At 33.3% G+C, this 19252-nt stretch overlaps 1 protein-coding gene and 1 long non-coding RNA gene across 4 annotated transcripts in view; both read left to right on the top strand.

The window, feature by feature from the left end:
- The first annotated feature begins 5969 nt into the window (after positions 1-5969).
- On the top strand, positions 5970-7414 carry LOC111402699. The gene is made up of 3 exons (XR_002704330.1): positions 5970-6139; positions 6768-6824; positions 6979-7414. It is a non-coding gene; the product is annotated as an uncharacterized LOC111402699 (long non-coding RNA).
- A 6936-nt stretch (positions 7415-14350) lies between these two features.
- The window catches only part of LOC111401662, a 20966-nt gene continuing 16064 nt past the window's right edge, over positions 14351-19252 (top strand). Inside the window, exons 1-8 of one of the 3 annotated variants that reach the window (XM_023029506.1) lie at positions 14351-16730; positions 16827-17341; positions 17428-17556; positions 17654-17842; positions 17959-18011; positions 18105-18471; positions 18621-18705; positions 18823-19008. In XM_023029506.1, coding sequence (XP_022885274.1) covers positions 14660-16730; positions 16827-17341; positions 17428-17556; positions 17654-17842; positions 17959-18011; positions 18105-18471; positions 18621-18705; positions 18823-19008 — 3595 coding nt within the window. In that variant the 5' untranslated portion in view covers positions 14351-14659. Of the gene's footprint in view, positions 17342-17427; positions 17557-17653; positions 17843-17958; positions 18012-18104; positions 18472-18620; positions 18706-18822; positions 19009-19252 lie in introns of all 3 variants that reach the window. The other 2 variants (XM_023029504.1, XM_023029505.1) reach the window with 2 other exon arrangements.

Genomic DNA, 19252 nt, shown 5'->3' on the forward strand with positions numbered 1-19252 from the left:
TTATTCATATCAACAATGGCTTCCGCATGTATGAATTCGATTTATCAATTTATTATTTTGTAATTCTTGATTCTTAGCATGATTGAAATTAAATTAAATATTAACAACAAAGCCTCCCTAAGTGAGTTTATCGTCAGGTTAATCCCATCTAGACATTAGGAATTCCAAATGCACGAGTACATAGATATTAGCAGGAAGATGAATTGCTTTTTTGTTATGTATTTATCATCATAGTAATTGAGGATGAACCCAGGAAGTCGTTTTGTTATAATAATTTATTAATATCGATTAAAAAATTATTGAATTAATATTGAGCATTGATTCTTCTGTGGATTTTGGAATGTGCTCTATGTCCTTTCATCTTCATGCATTGAATTGGTTCAATACAAAGGGAAGCATTAATGTTCTTCTCATATATATATATATATATATATATATATATATATATATATATATATATATATATGAGGAGACTAAATGGAAAAATGGGTATCCAATGAGGGTATATTGGGCTTATAGCTAAATATATATAGGTAAAATTGATATTCAAAAATTTCTCCTCCGTCCATTTTTAAATATTGTAGATATATGTATCATAAACTCTTATAGCTTATATAATTGACATTTGGAAATTGGAAGTATCCTTTCGTGCAAAAACTACGAGAGGAAAGTACCTCAAATTTTATATTATTCATTGTTTTATATATAAAGATACCATAATGAATTTTCTTTTTCTGACTAGGCATGATAATTATGTAATGTTTGGCCTCCATTTTTTTCAATTATATATTATCTCATATTAAAAATTTACACGTAAACTCAAAATTTTTCTCAAATTTTAACCATATATTCTCTAAAAAAAAATTCACTATTTCAAACTACATTTCCCCAGAAATAGGTCTCAAACAATACTTCAAAATAAAAAAATGTACCATTATCAATTTTAAAAAGAAAGTTATTTCTTATTTATTTTGTCCATGTTTGATTAAGATTAAAATAAGATTTTTAGTAGATTTTAATAAAATTTGATGGAGTGTGTAGTTGATAAGTTATGAATTCCATAAATCTGTGATTGAAATTAATAATTGACTTTCATTTAAATTTTAATCAGATTTTAACGTTACCAAACAAGGGCAAATATATATAAGTCGAACGACTCACGTGAAGATGAAGGGTTTTGTATGCAAATGATATTGATTGACAACATATAAAGCATTCTCAATGATTTAACATTAATTAGTTCAATTGTTGAATAGTTGCCTCATGCTATGGATGAGCCACAAGAGTTGTACCAAAACAAATGGGTCTCCCATGTGTTTGAAATCTAGTGTCCCGAACTTATTGTTCTTTCTATATAATTTTTATATTCTAACAAATTATAATTTAAAACATTTTCATTTGCTAAGTAAAAATAATGCATCGAGTCATTAAAAGTGTATCGAAAAATAGCAAATTTAAGGCATCAAATCTGAATTCCCTCATCACGGGTACCCATGACAAAGTGCCTCATTTAGCACTTGTATGACAAAGCTTTTGTGATATTATAATCGAATCCAACTTTATTTTTATCCACACATTTTATTGGATCATCATTTTTTTATTGACCTTTTGGTCACATATTTATTGGGATCCACCAGTTTATAATCTTAAAAAGGCTTGTCAAATAAGGGCTAATTTAAGGGTGTAATATATCAATGCTCTCTAAAGTTTACACGAAGTTTTATCTTAACCATCAAATTTTAAAATTTTTCATTATCATCTCTCAACTTGTAAATTGAAGGCAAAACTCTTCTAACATTTTATCGACAAGCTTTGAGAGCCACACAGAAGAAATGGACCACCCCATTCCCATCCCTAACCCCCTATCCCAAGGGGGGAGGGCACTTCCATGGACTAAGACTTGGGCAAAAGGGATTGTGAAATAAGGTGTGATGCAATTATGGAACCATGGCGTTCATGGGTAGGGATCTATTCGGCTTGGGCCGCTTGTTAACGAAATATTTTTTTTCAATTAAAATCATCGCAAGTATACAGTTTGTTAACAAGTAATAAAGTGAATTTTTAGAGTCTGAATATGGTTCCACAAAGATTGAGTTGTTTAATATTACCTATCGTATCCTTAACGGAAACTAAATTACTCAATGTGAATGTTTACCTAAATAAATTCTATGTTTAGAAAGAAAACCCTAAATTGGAATGCAAAGCCTAGTTTATGCAATTTTTATGATTGAAATAAGATTAATATGCAAGACAGATGTTTAACAACCTAGAATGCAAAACAACTGTTGAAAACGCAAATTTGTAGTATTCAATGTAAATTAAGCGTACTAGGATCACAATTTCCCATGCAACGATCACCTTAAACCCTAATTTTACAATGTGGCAACGTGATTGAGTTGTTGACGAATCAATGCTCCTAAATCTATCAAATACTCTATCTCGAGATGTATTGAACCTATTTTTACATACCACCGACCTATATCTCTATGACAAATGCATATATAAAAATGCATGCGATTTTGTAAGCACTTATAGATTCACGTAGGGTATAGTGGTATATTTCTATCCCCTATTGAACCCTACGATGATTTATATAGTGTCGAACATATTCTACTTCTCTCGAATGCAATAACAAGTCATCCAAACTTACAGAATTACGAGCCCTTAATTGCGAAAAACAATAATTGCATATAAATCATTCAAACAATCAAAACATGTTTTGATGTCAAATTGTAAAACTAGAAATTTAAAGATCTCATCACATGGTACATTGATCTCCTAGTACATGTAAATCTAGCCTAACATGGAAATAATATTGAAATACATCATATATTGAAGAGGAAGCATCACCGGTTTATGAATTCTTGATTTGATCTTCATGCAATCTTTCGTTTACTCCGCTCAAAATCCTCTCCAAGATGTGGTTTGTTACCTCCCAATGCGTTCTCCTCGTTTTTGGACGTGCCTAGAGCTTTAAAAGACTCCTAAGATTTGTTTCCATAGGAGTTTTAATTAAAAAAGGAAACTAGAAAATTTTCGCTGCAATTGGTCTAGGCGATACATTTTCTTCCATATGGTGCGATCGTCCAGTTTTTATAACTGGGCTGTCGCCCAGGCAAAATTTATTCCATATGTTGCATTTTAGTCCCCAAAGTCGATTTTTTATTCTTTCAAGCCCTTTCTTTAGCATTTTCAACCCTTTGACTTTCAATTGCATCCAATTGAACCCGCAACATCTTTAATCTTCATTTTGTGGTCCGAATCAACTATTGAAATGTTGCAAATTAGTCATCATACTTTGGATTTCTTCCTTTTTGATCCTTTTTCGTTTCTTTTCTCTTGAATTCTGCTACATCCATCAATATAGTACTACAAAATAAAATTACATAGAATTAAGCCATAATTCAAATGCTTTGATCAACAATTAGTCATGTTTTGTGGCCAAATAAGCGTGTAAAAAAACACTTATCACCGCCCGTAGCTCGGGCCGAAAAAAGCCCAAGCCCGAGCTGGCCATAAGCCTTAAAAAAAATCACCTTAAAGTTAAAGGCAGTCGCAGTTGGCTGCCTGATTAATTAAAAAAAAAAGAGCAAAAAAAGCGAGCATGCCCAGCTCGACTCGGAAAGGCCTGAGCCAAAAGCTCAAGTCGAGCTTATTTTTTTTGACCAAGCAAAAGCTCGACCTGGCTCGGGCTTGGAAAAAAGTTAGCTCACTTTACTCGAGTCGAGCCCAAGCCTTGAGTTTCAACTCGTGAGCGGCCTCGACTCATTGACATCCCTATTCATGGGTAAGTAGCTTAACTAAAACAGACACTTTCAAGGGCAATGTTGTGCTTTGTTTAACACGTTTATGATGTTTGATTATTGTTTGCTATTCAAAAAGAAACAATATATTGTACTTCACAGCTCAATCTCACCTCCATCTATTGTTCAACAATTAGATTACAAACTTTTTATAGATCTCTTTTTAAAATTTTGTTCTTCTCAAACTTATTCGTGTCAAATCGAGTAAAATATTTGATAGACTTTTCAAGTTTGTGTTAGCAACTTAAGTGTTAAACCATGTATATTAGGAACTTGATCAAGTTCAATATAGTGGAGTGTAGGACTTGAACTTGACTTGTGTGTATAACAATTGTAACTCGAGCTAAATTCGACTAAATGAAAGCTTAGTAGGATATTGAATTTGAAAACTCAATTTCGATAGAGCAGAATTTTTAGAAAGAACCACTAACTTCAAAACAAAAAGAATATATACATAGTTGGAATATAAAAGGTCAAAGATGTAATGAGTTCGTAACAAAATAAACCCATAAAAGAATGTAAAACTTCATTTTATAATAGAAACTCATAAAAAATGTGTAGTAAAAATTAATTACAGATATTTCTTTTAAATAATAAAATGTAGAATGGTAGAAAATCTATAAACGATTGAGACTCGTGATAACACGGTATTCTAAAATGAAATTGTCTGTCGTTAACTATTGTGATCTCTTTAGACAACCACTCCCAGAATACAAGGAACGAATCACTTGTTTAGCAACAATTGATTCCAAAACTCTCATTTTTAATTTGAAGACAATATCTTAATAAAATAATTCTAGAATCATTTTTTTATAAAGTGCTGAAGATGAAAATATTCGTATTTTTTTCGAGGAAAAGATGTATATAACCCATCAATTATAACTCACTCTTTAATCTGGATTTGATTAAAAAGAAATTGTGGGTTTTATTATTCCTCTAAATCACTTAGTAACTTCCACATAAATTTCACACATTTTACCATTCGGACAACTATCCCAATTTAATAATTTATTTCAAATAAAGTATTACATGAAAGAAATAAAATAACTATTGTTCTAGAGTACAAAATAAATCATGTAGGCTTAAACTTGAAAATTAACTTTGTATAGTCTATCGAGTTTGCAAACTTTAAAGTGAACTATGTTTCGAACTCTAGAATTATGATTGCAATCGAGATAATATAACACACGAATGACTTCTAAGATAATCATTGAGTTATCATGGTGTGTTCACCAATCATTAACTTTATTTCTTTGAGTGCTCTAAAGAATTAGCATCAATTTTCATATGAAGTGGCTCCAATGCCACACTAAAATATGTGCTTCTATTAATAATGCGTTTTATCTAAGCACCATATTGAATAACAACTACAGAGAAAGTATCTAGAGTCTTAGCTCATCTTCAAATCAATGCAATTGGTACCATTATATCATTGGAAAGGATTTGGAATAAATTCCACGTAGTATCCCACATACCAATCAGATACTGTTGTTGTCCCAATGAGCCTTGTGTGGGATCCCCAGTCGCAATGTTGTGTTTCAATTATAGGTGATTTATTTCTAATAGACTTAAGCCACAATCCCTAGATATTTTCTGAACTAACTCTTTCGCTAGTGGCATTTCACGATGAAGCCATTAGACGAAAATAATGGTTGAAGCAAGGAAGTACTGACAATAATGCCTCTTATTGGACTTTTCTTACAAAAAAGTAGCCACAGTAAAAGATATTTTGGGTTGAAAAGTGGGAAATAGTAAAAAACATTATAGAACTCGATTGACTACAATGAGTGCTAATAAATCAGCTACAGTGGTGTGAAAACGGCTCCACCAGAATGAATAGTAAATGCCTCATTCTCTCTTTTAAGGCAGTAAATGCCTCATTCTCTCTTTTAAGGCAGTGTAGATTTGGAGGTGGTGTAGAAATAGTAGTGGGATTTGTCAAAAATGTAAGGATAAAATGGGAAATAAAGAAATACTTCATGAATGAATAGTAAATGATAGATTGCCACTTTTAAGAGAAGAGGGATATAATAATGATGATGATGATAATGATGATGATGATGATGATAATAATCACTACTCTCCTAAAAGAGGCAATCCCTGCATCACTGATCCTTTTCGTAGTACTCGATTTCACACACTGATCCAAAACTTGTTTTCTTACTATTCATCCCATTTATTCCACTTTCATTCACTTGGTTTTGGCTACTGTTCCCAAATATCTTCCATGTAAAATTACTTTTTGTTCTCTCTCTCTTTCTCTCTCTCTCTTATCACTTCACATGTCTTTTGGATTTACTCCTTCCACAATCAAACCAAAATAAGGAAGAAGAAAGGTAAAATCCAAAACATACATACGCTGGCCTTCTATTGAACTTACTTTTCATTCTGTTTACAGATGCTATTTAGTTTGTTCATTTTCATTTGGGTATTGTTCTGGATTGAACAATATATATTCCTCCAAAATAGAAATTTCAATTTTTACAATCTTCCAATTTTTTTAGTGTTTTTTTTTTGGCTAAAATATGTCTGTTTGGTGGTTCTCCTTCCTTTTCCTATAGATTCATTCATCTTCATCTTTTTCTCTACGATGCTCCCAAGTAAAAACATTATTCTTCCCCTATTTTGTATTCTGTAGTAACAGTAATCATGGTAATTTTAAATGATTCCTTGAATTTGGTGGACTTCTTGCGTAGTTGTTGAACAACACATATCCAGTTGAAATAGAAATTCCAATCATTACAATCTTCCAATTTTTTCAATGTTTTCTTCAATAAGATTTTTGTTTTGTAGTTCTCCTTCTTGTAGGTTCTTTCATCTTCATTCTTTTCTCTAAGATACTCCCTGGTAAAAATATTGTTTCTTTCCCTTTTTTTTTTGGGGAAGGGAGGTTGCAGTAACAGTAATCATGACAATTTTGAATGATTTCTTAAATTTGACGAATTTGTTGCATTGTTTCATTAGTGATGACGTGCACTTGAGGGACTAGAACAAGAGTTTGAAGATTGCAAAACTGATAATGTAAGTAGAGTCGTCGTTTTTGTGGATCACAATATATCATATTCTATCATACACTACCTTAAAAGAGAGAATAAGGCAATTACTGGTCCCTCACTTTTAAATTAATTTTAATTTAGTTATAATTTGTAATCAATATCGAATTATTTGTTTACAGCAAGATGTGACGATTGCAGTTTTAAAAGTGCAGTTACACTGCAAGGGGTGCATAAAGAAAATCCTCGAAATTGTGAACAAAACAAAAAGTGAGTAGCTACCATGTTACGTTTACTAAATTGAAGTGCTCAACGGAGACATTGATGGCATTATTGGGTATGAAGTTGTGCAAATAGACAGATGGAAGGATTTAATGACAATGATGGGAGTAATGGACATGAAGGCTTTGGCTGAGTCTCTGAATGAACATAGGAGGATTTGATATTTTGCTCATCCAGACGATTACCCTTTGCAATCAAATTTTGATTAAACTGGCTGCTTTCATGAAGAAAATAAAATAATACTCTTAAGATATATATTCGTTTGCAAATTCCTGCTTCTTTTTCACATTGTATATAGTTCTGTTGGCATTATGTACAAGTTTGATTTACTTCCAATCTCAAATGTTGTGATTGTTTGCTAAACTGCCATTCTTGAACCTTGCAAGATAATGAAGTTGTCACTATCCATGTTTGTTATTTTCTTATGCAATGTTCAAGGCATTGAGTCATTGACATATATGTATTGTTGGGGGTCTGAATTCTTTTTTTTTCCTTGTGCCCTTCAATTATTTCAAAGGTAAAAGAACATATATAAATGAACCGAATCACTATCCACCGATGCCACATTTTCCTTGGAATAAACTTATTTAACATCACACATCTCTATATTATCCTCAATTCCAAGTTCAATATTAGTTTAACCAGGACTATATGTTAATTCTAATGTGAATAATATCTTCAAGTTAAAGCAAAATTCAACTTTCAATGAGTAGAAACAAAAAGTGTTTTCAAATAACACCTTTTTAGCCTATGTTTTGAACTTCATGTAAATAAAATTTATCCGTTCATTTTTTTCCTTTCTCAGGGAAGTTCATGAAAAAGTAAATCAAGCAAGGAAAAATGTGTCTCTTCGTGTCTCTACTCAAGCGCACAAACAAGAATAGATTGCTGCTCGTTGAGAGAAATTAAAGTAGGCCACCTCCTTAATTAGCTTGACAAATTGAGAGCAGACCTAAGTGCAATGTGAATATCTTTGTCCTCCTTCCAAATATTTATCGTAGGCATCTCATTGGTAAATACTAGCATATGCATCTGAAATTCACTTGTCTCCCATATTACAGCAATTGCAATTTAGTCACAAAGTTTTAGTTTATATGAATTCCTTTTGTGATACTAGAATTCTCATAATCAATTGAAGTGATCATATAGTAATTTTCTATAGAAATTTGGGTGTTAATCGTATGATCGATCCTCCATTAGAAGACACTATTTTGTGGGTATAATGACACACATTTTTCTTTGTGTTTGTTGTTGAAGGTCACTGTTCGTTGTGGGTACCAAACATTAAAAAAGAAATGGCTTCGTCTATCAAGAATAGAAAAGCAAGTCCTTAAATCCTTAATTCATCACCTCTCTACTCTTTTGTTTCATGCGATTAAAAGTTTGATTTGTATATAAAATTGATGAAATCGAGATTCATTTTTTTGTTAGGGTGGCGAAGAGCAAACATTTCGTTGCACCAATCATATCGAGCTCTTTAGATTCTTTATATCTGATATTATATTTGATGCATCCACTATTCCATTTGTGGTGCATGCTTTTGCATTAGTTTAAGGCTGTACTTGAAGATGGAATCATTGTCTTGATATTGGATTTGTTTTTATTTTAAGTAGTTTGTTATTTGCAATGTTATCACATGTGGATGTGATTATTTTGAATGAAGTACATTACTTGAATGACATATCTAAGGAATGTCGGATGAATTTTTTTTCCAATTCTATAATTTTCTACCCCATTCATTTGCTTCATCCGATTAATTATTTTTATCATATGTAAGCTATTTATTGCCCTAGAGAAGTTCAATTTAGCTGTCTATCAACAAATGTTGCCAACTTGATAAGCTGGTAGTTTGGATTGGTTAAGTACCATAGCTATCCCTTCTATTATGCAGTTTCTTTACTAGCTAGAGTTCTGCAGAATATTGTTGTTTTAAAGCATAGCGGTGGTTTCAAACTCCAAAATGTGCACTCTACTTGCTACACATGTCCTGTTGTTTATCTTTATTTTGCTTCAATCGCGTCTTATACGGAAGAAAATGGATATAGGCGTTAATTGATATATGTACTGCTATGATTAACTAACTTCTCATTGGGCCTAATTTTGGTTTACAATATTGTTGTTTACTCACAATTTTGTTTGAAGTGTAATATTGCAGGTTTAATACTTCTGTTTATCTGTGAATTTGACTTTTCCGTTATTATATTTTGCATCTCTTTAGTGCAACCTTGTACCATCTCACACTTTTATAGCTTAAAATGACCTTTATACTTGTAAGAGAAAATATGTTCCAATTCTGTACTTCTGACCTGAGAACATGGAGGACCACACTCTTCCAGTAATAACCCTTAGTGATATTGGAACAAAATTTGGAAATGGAGCATACAACATCATGGATAATGGTGTGTTAAGATTTGATCATGTACATATTTCGAGAGACAAATCTTGATGATGTATGTTGCCATTCAACTTAAGTATACTGATTTATTTTGTATTTACGCTATCATTTCTCAATTCAGGATAGTTTAGGAATATTTATGATGCCAGTACTTTGGGATGGTATTGGTTTTTGAAGCATATTATTCGTTAGATGTTTATTGCTAAAATCTGGATTTTTTTTTTTTGCACAAGTACAAATGCGATTGTAGAATTGCCAAAACCTCAAAATTTGAGAATTTGAAGCATCTATATCAGGCACGTTAACGTTACCTTAAAAATGACAAAACTTGTGCATTGTACGGGCAAATGACTAGTAATAATAAAAGTAGGGATATTGACCTAATATGATTGATAAGTTAATTCTATTTTTTGAAAATTTAAATTGCAAGGTAAAAATGAAAGAGGAAGACTGACGCTACACTCTGAAGATTGATTAGGGCTAGAACCATTAATTATGAAATTGGACAATCTTTTCCCCTTTAAATTAGTAGCTTTTCAAATTTTTATAACGAAACATTTTTTTATCGCGCATAGTCATTCTCCGTGAGAGTGTTTACATAAAATTTACAGCGAATAACTTTTACTAAAATATTAGCGCTCAAGATAATATATAAGTCGAAGAAATTGATACACAAGATGGGCAAAAATATCTACTTCGTATAATTTAATATAAAAATGTCAATGAGTAGAAAATGGATGCTCCCTATGTTGCAAAAAATAGGAAAATAGTTTTTGAAAGGTACTAGATGTCCCACCATTTGATTATTTTGTTTCGAGTATAAAATCGCTTTCTTATTGATTTGCTAATCGTTTTGGGTATGTGAAATTAAATTCAAGTTATTTTAAATTTGTAGCGTTTCATAAACTTAGGAACACGTTTCTCCTACATAATTAGTTGGTAATTTAATAAGAAATTATATGATTTAGAGAATCGAACTGGAGCGAGAACCAATTTTCTTATAGTAGAATCATTAGTTCCATATGTAAGTATGCAATCGAACTAAAACTGTAGCCAAAATTATTAATGCAAATTATGATACATAGTTATTACAAAAAGTTAATACTTACATACTAAATCAATACAATAATATCATTTATTTCAAATTATAAAAAGTATTCACCAAATTAACAAGTAAAGCTAATTAAATAAAGGGTAATTGGCACAAAACGTCCATACCTTTTATAATTTTTGTGGAAAACGTCCCTACCTTTCGTTTTTTGGCCCATTTCATCCATACCTTTACCTTTTTCTGTGGAAAACATCATTTTCATCATTTTTCTCAATAAAAAGTTCTAAAATGACTAATATACCCTTCTATTTAAATAAAAAAAAATAAAGAACTAATTGCAATCATAATTCCAATTTTTAAAAAAATTCAAAAGAGGAGGTGGAGGTGGAGAATTTATTTATTTATTTATTTGGAACTACAATTGCATCTAGTTCTTTATTTTTTTATTTAAATAGAATGATATATTAGTCATTTTATAGTTTTTTATTGAAAAAAATGATGAAAATGATGTTTTGCACAAGAAAAGGTAAAGGTGGGGATGAAATGCGCCAAAATACGAAAGGTATGAATGTTTTCCACAAAAATCATGAAAGGTAGGGACGTTTTGTGCTAATTACTCTTAAATAAAAGTTGCTTAGGTTAGCATTGGTTCAATATTGGATACAATAATAGAAATTGAACCAAAATGGGCCACTTCTTAGTTCCAGGAACAAAAAATGTTTAAAGTTTAAGCAAAAATGAATTGAAATAGTCAATTCTGGATTGGTTTGATTGGTTTCAGTCCTTTGCCCATCATAACAAGCGTATGATAACAAATGTAGCTTGATTAGAGTATTAAAGAAAATATGTTTTTGTACTACTAAGTATAAATGTGTCTGTACTTTTTAATCATATGTTTAATATTTATACACAATTCTATTATACAAAATATGACTCGTATCTCGAATATTAAACATCAATACCAATATTGCTACGTGTTTGATAATTATTTTTCCTTCAAATAAGTAATCTATCAAACTTAAGTAGTTAAGCAATTTTCTTTCTGGAGGAATTATTTTCCACGTGAGTTCTCATATAAAATTTAGAAGTGAATAACTTTTATGGTAATATTAACACTTAGGTTATTATATTAGTCAAACAAGCTGACGCACGATATATGCACAAGTATTTACTTCGTACATAAGCTAGGGTGTGTTTTATTGTCAATATTTTTTCATGAAAAATGTTATTTTCCTTCCAAATTTATACTTTTGTGTTATTTGATTGATTTTTTTTCCATGAACAATATTTTCCTATTTTTGGTAACATGACCATATTTTCGTTGAAAAGAAGGAGATTAAGTTTTTATTTACCAAGTAATTTATTCTCTCTCTCTCTCTCTCATCTACCTTCTCTCTCTCTCATTTACCCACCAATAAAATGGACAAGTAAAATATTTTTTAGGTTAAATATTAAATCAATCAAACACATCTAATTGATAATTTTCATGCAAAAAAGTTATAGAAATTTTAATTACCTAAAATTTATATTCTTTTCATATAAATTCATTGCTTGCAATCAAATACATCCTTAATATAAATAAAGTCAATAAACCGAAATCCTTATGTTTAAAAAATATATTTATAAGATATTGGATATTCTTATAAATAACAAGGCCATTGCTTGGCTGGTTTCTTAAGTTTCAATGCTTGCAATCAAGCAAACCATTTATCACATTTTATGATCTTTGAAAATAATAAGGGGCTGTTTGGGCCTCATTTTTTCACCCAAAAAATTGATTTTTTGACCGTTATTTTACTATTTCAGCCGTCATATTTGACTTCTTCTCTCACAGGTGGACCCCACTTTTCTCCTAACGGTCAAAAAATCAATTTTCAAAATCACTCCCAAACAGACTCTAATATTTACCTGGTAACTTTGTATTTAACTAGAAATCATATGCTAGAATTGAATTGAATCCATAATCAATAGTTACCTCATAATGAAATCGTTTCACGTATAATTATGGAATCGAACCAAAGCTGAACAAAATCGAATGATTCAGTTTCATTTTGATTAGTGTACCATGACCAAAAATTTCAAATCATTAGTGCAAATTACAGTAAAAGTGTATCATAAGAATTTAATACTCACATTCAAAATAATTCTTAAGGGCTATTGAATGTTTGGGAAAGAAGAATGAATATAATTTTCAAAAGTGAAGCTAAGATCTTTTCCATTAAGTTAATATGGTTGGAAAGGGTCTTAGTTGTAGAGAAATATTAGATCAAAAGATAAAATAAAAAATTTTGATAAAAAATATAGATTGATACTTCTCCTAAGCACATCAACATTTTAATAGGAATATTTATTTCCTAGGAAATGAAAAATGAGATAATCTATAAACAACTGAATTAACCCTAACTTAAGGGGAAAGAAAATTCCACTTGACCTAATGAATATAGGCACAAAAGTTTCATGCATATGTCAAACATAATGAAAATTCTAAAAAAAAGGATATAAAATGCTCTATCCCAATTATCTAAAAAAAGGTTGAAAATATTAGCGATGAGAAGTCTTCCAGATGGTATATTGACATGGGCTGACCAATCTATCCCATCATCCAAACGAGGAGACGACGAAAACAAAGAAACAAGACTTTAGTAATTTTACTCCCTATTAATGTTCTAGCTTTTCTAAAAGATGAGATCATATTTAATGAAGCAATAAGGTCAAACAGTGAAGCATCTCCACTTTACTCCACCCAACCACCTCTACTGAAAAAGAGATTACCAAAATGATCACATTCGAGCACTTTCTTTGCAAGATATCGTTGTAGCTTGACTTTACTAAACCATGCAAGGGAGACATAGGCTTAATAAATTTATGTCCCAGCAAAACTAATAACATTCAATGCAATGTCACATTCTATCTTCATACAAAATAGCGGCTAATATAAATGATTCACCAAATTAAAAGATAAGCATAATAATAATGAAAAAAAATCGACTAGGGTAGAATTGATTCTACGATTTGAGTACTTGATGAAATCGAACCAAAATTGGCTAGTTCTTGTTTCCAATAAACAAAACTATTTGAAATTTAAGCATATTTGAACCGATCAATTCTGATTTGGTTCAATTGATTCCAAATCTTATACCTACCCTCATTCTCTATCTCGACAATTGAGAAATATAAGCTATTTTGAATTGTTGTATTTAAATTTCAAACTTTGTGATTTTAACATCTTTAAGCAAGGTTATGACAATAAATGTAGCCAGATCAAAACATTGAAGAAAAATACGATAACAAACGTAGTAAGATCATAATATTAAAAAAAATGTTTACTTAATAGATACGATATATAACTGTGTCATATTTTGGCACTTCAAACCACAAGTTTTATTGTTTATTCATAATACCATTGCATCGATCATAATTTGTATATCAAATTTTAAACATCAACACAGATTATTGCAATATATTCAATTTTTTGAAGTTAAAAGTTCTAGAAAAACATACTGTTTTCCTTCAATTTTATTATTGTTCAACCATGCTCCAATTGTTTTAGATTCTAAATATTTTTGTTAGAAATCTCATTCAACCAAAAATAAAGAAAAAAACAAATTCATTTTCTCCACCTGGCCCCATCCCAAAAAGGAAAAAGGAAAAAAGAATTAATTAATATATAATAAAAGAACTAACAAACAAAGAAGAAAAAGTATAATAATCAAAATTGCGATTAAAATAAAGTGCAAACATCACCAAAATAAGTTGATTATTTTAGCCCTAATTACAATCAAAATAATTATCTTAAATGATCATTTTCTCCTTTTCACCACATAACGAATCCATTCGGACCATTCCCTTCCCAGACACTCACTTTGCATAGTACAAAAACTTTCACACTACCCAACCTCCACGCCTTCACCCCATCCCACACACACCCCTACTCGGATACACTATTCGGTATTCACCCGCACATATAGATACGTAGGAGTGTATGTATTCCTTGCCTCCGATCTTTTATTCGCCAAGATTATTGAGTAAGTCTTTTCTCTCTTTTCATTTATACAGAAGAAGGTAGATACAACCGGTATATGATTGGGTATATAGTATATATGCATGCAATTGAGTAGTTATTGGAATAATTGATATGGGGCATAAGAAGCGAAATCTTGCTTCACGCTCCAAACCCTCACAGCCACCGTCCGCGCCGCCACCGTCCTCTGCAATCGTCGCCGTCGACAATAGTGCAACGTTTTCGGCTAATATACCAAATCCCACCACAAATATAGTTGAAAAAACTGAGGCCCTAGATTCGGAAAGCAAGAACGATGCAAACCCGTCATCGTATAGTACAATCAAGTTCGAATGTGAGAAGGCCCTCACGACACTGCGGCGGGGGAACCATACCAAAGCCCTAAGGTTGATGAAGGATTTATGCTCGAAACACGAGAACTCACCTCACTCGGCTTTGATTCACCGGGTTCAGGGGACCGTTTGTGTGAAGGTCGCCTCGATTATTGACGACCCGAATGCTAAACAGAGGCATTTGAAGAATGCAGTTGAGAGTGCAAGGAAAGCCATGACCTTGTCTCCGAATTCTATTGAGTTTGCACATTTTTATGCAAATTTGTTATATGAGGCGGCAAATGAGGGGAAGGAGTACGAGGAGGTGGTGCAAGAGTGTGAGAGGGCATTGGCAATTGAGAACCCTGTGGACCCTGCCAAGGAGAGCCTGCAAGAGGAGAGCCAGCAGAAGATCTCCACATCAGAGGCTCGAGTTGCCCACATGCAAAGTGAGCTTAAATCTTTAATTCAGAAATCGAACATTGCATCCATTTCAACGTGGATGAAGAATTTAGGCAATGGAGAGGATAAGTTTCGTTTGATTCCAATAAGGAGGGCCGCAGAGGACCCAATGGAATTGAGATTGGTGCAGGCAAGAAGGCCAAACGAGATTAAGAAGGCAACTAAGACTCCTGAGGAACGACGGAAGGAGATTGAGGTGAGAGTGGCCGCAGCTCGGCTTTTACAGCAGAAATCTGAGTCTCCCCAGTTGGGAAATGGGGAAAATAGTAACAAGTTATTGGATTCTGGTTTTGGGTTGGGGCAGAGAGTGGCAGAAAGAAGGAAAAGTGGGAATGTGAGGAAAAATGCTTCTTCAGCTGAGAGAAGGGACTGGGTCCAGTCATATTGGAACTCCATGAGTTTGGATGGGAAGAAAGATTTGCTTAGAGTCAGAATATCAGATCTCAAAGCTCATTTTAGTTTGTCAAAGGACTTGTCTGCCAGTGAAGTGCTTAATGAAGCTTTATCTTTTGGTGAATCAAACAAAGTTTGGAAATTTTGGAAATGCTTTCGCTGCAACGAGAAATTTGCTGATGCAGATTTGTACATGCAGCATGTTGTGCAGGAGCATATGGGGACTCTGATACCCAAAATGCAGTCTATTTTACCCCAAGGTGTCGAGAATGAGTGGGCTGAGATGCTTATTAACTGTTCTTGGAAACCATTGGATTTAACTGCAGCAATTAGGATGCTCGAAAAACAATCAAAACCTGAGGCACCTGATTTTCTGGATGACTCGTACCCAAGAAATGACTCAGAAGATTCCAAAGAATTTTTTGTTGACTCTTACTGTAGTGAGTATGAATGGGAGTCGTCGATTGGAAAGAAGAAACTGGGTGATAATTGCAATGTTAGTACCCAAGAGAGCAGGGAATTTGAAGATGTTGAGTGGATGGATTGTGATGGTGATCAAGACAGTAAGGAAAGTCTCATTAATAAAAACTGGCCTTCGTCTGATGATCCTGAGCGTGCAAAGCTTCTTGAAAAAATCCATTCCATATTTCAGGCTCTTATCAAACAGAAGTATCTTGCTTCAAGTCATCTTAGCAAGGTTATACACTTTGCGGTGGAGGAGCTTCAGGGTGTCTTTGGTTCTCAACTTCTTAAATCCAATGTGGACCAAACGCCCCTGTGCATCTGCTTTTTAGGTGCTTCAGAGCTCAAGAAAATATTGAAATTTTTGCAGGAAATTTCTCATTCTTGCGGACTGGGTAGATATTCTGAGAGAAATAATCCCACAGGTGATTTAAACAGTGGCATACAGGATGTTGACAATGTGGAGAAGTTAATTATTAGTCCAGATGCTTCATTTTTGGTGCTTGACGAGCATTTTCTCCCCTGCAAGCTCCCTTCCTCATCTTGTGATGATGCTGGTACTAATGATTTCAGTTCAGCAACTGCTTCACGTGTCAACTTTGAGAATGGCGTTGTACTTGATTCAGATGCATTACTATACTGGATATTTACAGGTCCATCGAGTGGGGAACAATTGGCATCCTGGAAGCGTGAAGGAGAAGAGAAAGCACAGCAAGGTATGGAAATTCTGCAGTTGCTTGAGAAGGAATTTTTCCATCTACAGGGTTTGTGTGAGAGAAAATGTGAGCATTTAAGTTACGAGGAGGCGTTGCAGGCTGTCGAGGATCTCTATTTGGAAGAGGGAAAAAAAAGAGATCATGTTATGGATTTTGTTCCCCAAGGTTATGACTCTATACTGAGGAAGCGTCGAGAAGAACTCCTTGAGCGTGACAATGAAATGACCCCAATTAGCAATAGGTTCGAGTTGGACGCAATCACAAATGTTTTAAAGGATGCTGAATCCTTGAATGTCAACCAATTTGGCTTTGAGGAAGCTTATACTGGTGTGACATCTCATCTTTGTGATCTAGAATCTGGTGATGGCTGGAGAACGAAAGACTATCTTCATCAGGTGGACTCTTGCATAGAAGTTGCGATACAGAGACAGAAAGAACAAGTTTCTATAGAGGTTGTTGCATTAGTTTTGCTTCTATTTTTTCCATCAAAAGTATGGGCCTGCATTGCTGCTTTATCTCACCTTTTTCAGTGATACAGCTCAGCAAAATTGATGCAAGAATCATGCGAATTCTTACCGGTATGCAGCAGTTTGAAGTTAAGCTTGAGCCTGCAGCTGCCAGTGATTTTCAATCAATCTTAGTGCCTCTAGTGAAATCGTTTTTGCGGGTTTGTGTTCATCTTAACATACTTTTTTAAACATTTCCTCAGCGTCCTTGTCCCCTTGTGCTGTAAGTTTAAAGTTTCTTTTGTTCATCTTTTCTAGGCAATATTGGAGGATATGGCAGAGAAAGATGCCACAGAGAAATCTGATGCTGCCAGAGAAGCATTTTTAGCAGAACTTGCTCTAGATTTTAAGAAGGGTGTTGGTGGAGGTGAGAGTTTAAAACACGTGCAGGAGAAGACGAAGGATAAGAAAAAGAACAAGGATAATCGGAAAAGCAAGGATTCAAAGGTTGAACCATATGATCAGACTTTGTATGGTTTATCATCTACTATAAGTTTATCATAAGAACTGTAGGATATGAAGTTACGGTTTGCTTGCTTTACATTCCAACTACTATTTTGCAGGTCACCGGTTTTAGTGAGCTGAATATGCTTCGTGATCAGAGATCTGAAGAAATGTTTGTCTCTCCTTTTGCACACAGCGCTTTTTCATTTGCATGTTATTCTTGCGTTTCTTCTTTATTATCTTTCCTTCCACTGTGTTGCTGCAGATCACTTCCAAATGCTCATGATGGAGATGATTCAAATGCTGAAATTGCTGTAGCTGGGACCGATGATACTTTGAGACTACAGGAAGAGGAATACAGATGCATTATTGAACAATTTGAACTGGAAGCTGAGGAAAGAAAGCTTGAAGAAACTCTGGAATATCAAAGGCGTATTGAAAACGAGGCAAAACAGAAGCATATTGAGGAACTGCATAAAAAGATATCGAGAATAATTCCTGAGAAGATTGAAGCCGTTGCCATACCTAATAATGACTTGAGGCACAACTTTGATGTCCAAGTTTCCAATGAACAATGGACAAATGGCAAGGTGAGGATGTCTGTCCCAAAGGTCTCCACATTGGAGTCACTGGTGCTTCCAATTTTTTGTTTATGGCTATTCATCATAAAAAGTGTTATGCTACCTGTATTTTGTTCACAATTTTATATTCATTTTTTTTTTCGAGTAAGAGAAATAATTTTTATTTAAAAGGATTGAAATTTATGAACTTTTATTACTAGAAAACCTCAATTCAAAAGGATGAATTTACGACCATTCCGGACGGTTTGCTGAAGAACACTACCAATGGGGCTGCACTGAGAACTGGTAGCAATTTCTCTCACGATCTTGAAAGTTTAACAAGTGTTTTCACTATATAGTTTGGCCCAATCTGGTAACTTCACCATAAACTTTGAAAGTGTTATCATATGATCTCTCTTGCAGTCTTAGACAATGGAGGAATTCCAAAAGATGGTGGTTTAACTTCTGACCGAAGTTCACGAAGGAGAGGTAGACGGCAAAAGACTCCAACTAGATTAAGTGATGGAAAGTATCGACCACTCTCTTCAGAAAAGGAAAATACTGAAGTTGGTCAACCAAGATCTACAAACACAATCCCTGAAGAAAGCGGTATGTACTCACTAAAACTACAGCTTCTTGGCTTGTGATATTGGGATTCTATTCTTAAATTTTACTAGAACTTGAATACTTCTAAAGTGCAAATTTGATCCATGGGTAACCATGTAGCATGTTCATAACTTGGTCTTGGTAAAGGATGAACTAGACGTCAATAGATCTACATTTTGGCCTGGCCACCTTTGTTCTCCCTTATTTTCCTGACGAATTGTTTGAACTGAAACCCCCCCCCCCCCCT

Source organism: Olea europaea, chromosome 10, assembly GCF_002742605.1.
Source record: "Olea europaea var. sylvestris chromosome 10, O_europaea_v1, whole genome shotgun sequence".
In the NCBI taxonomy this organism is placed as follows: domain Eukaryota; kingdom Viridiplantae; phylum Streptophyta; class Magnoliopsida; order Lamiales; family Oleaceae; genus Olea; species Olea europaea.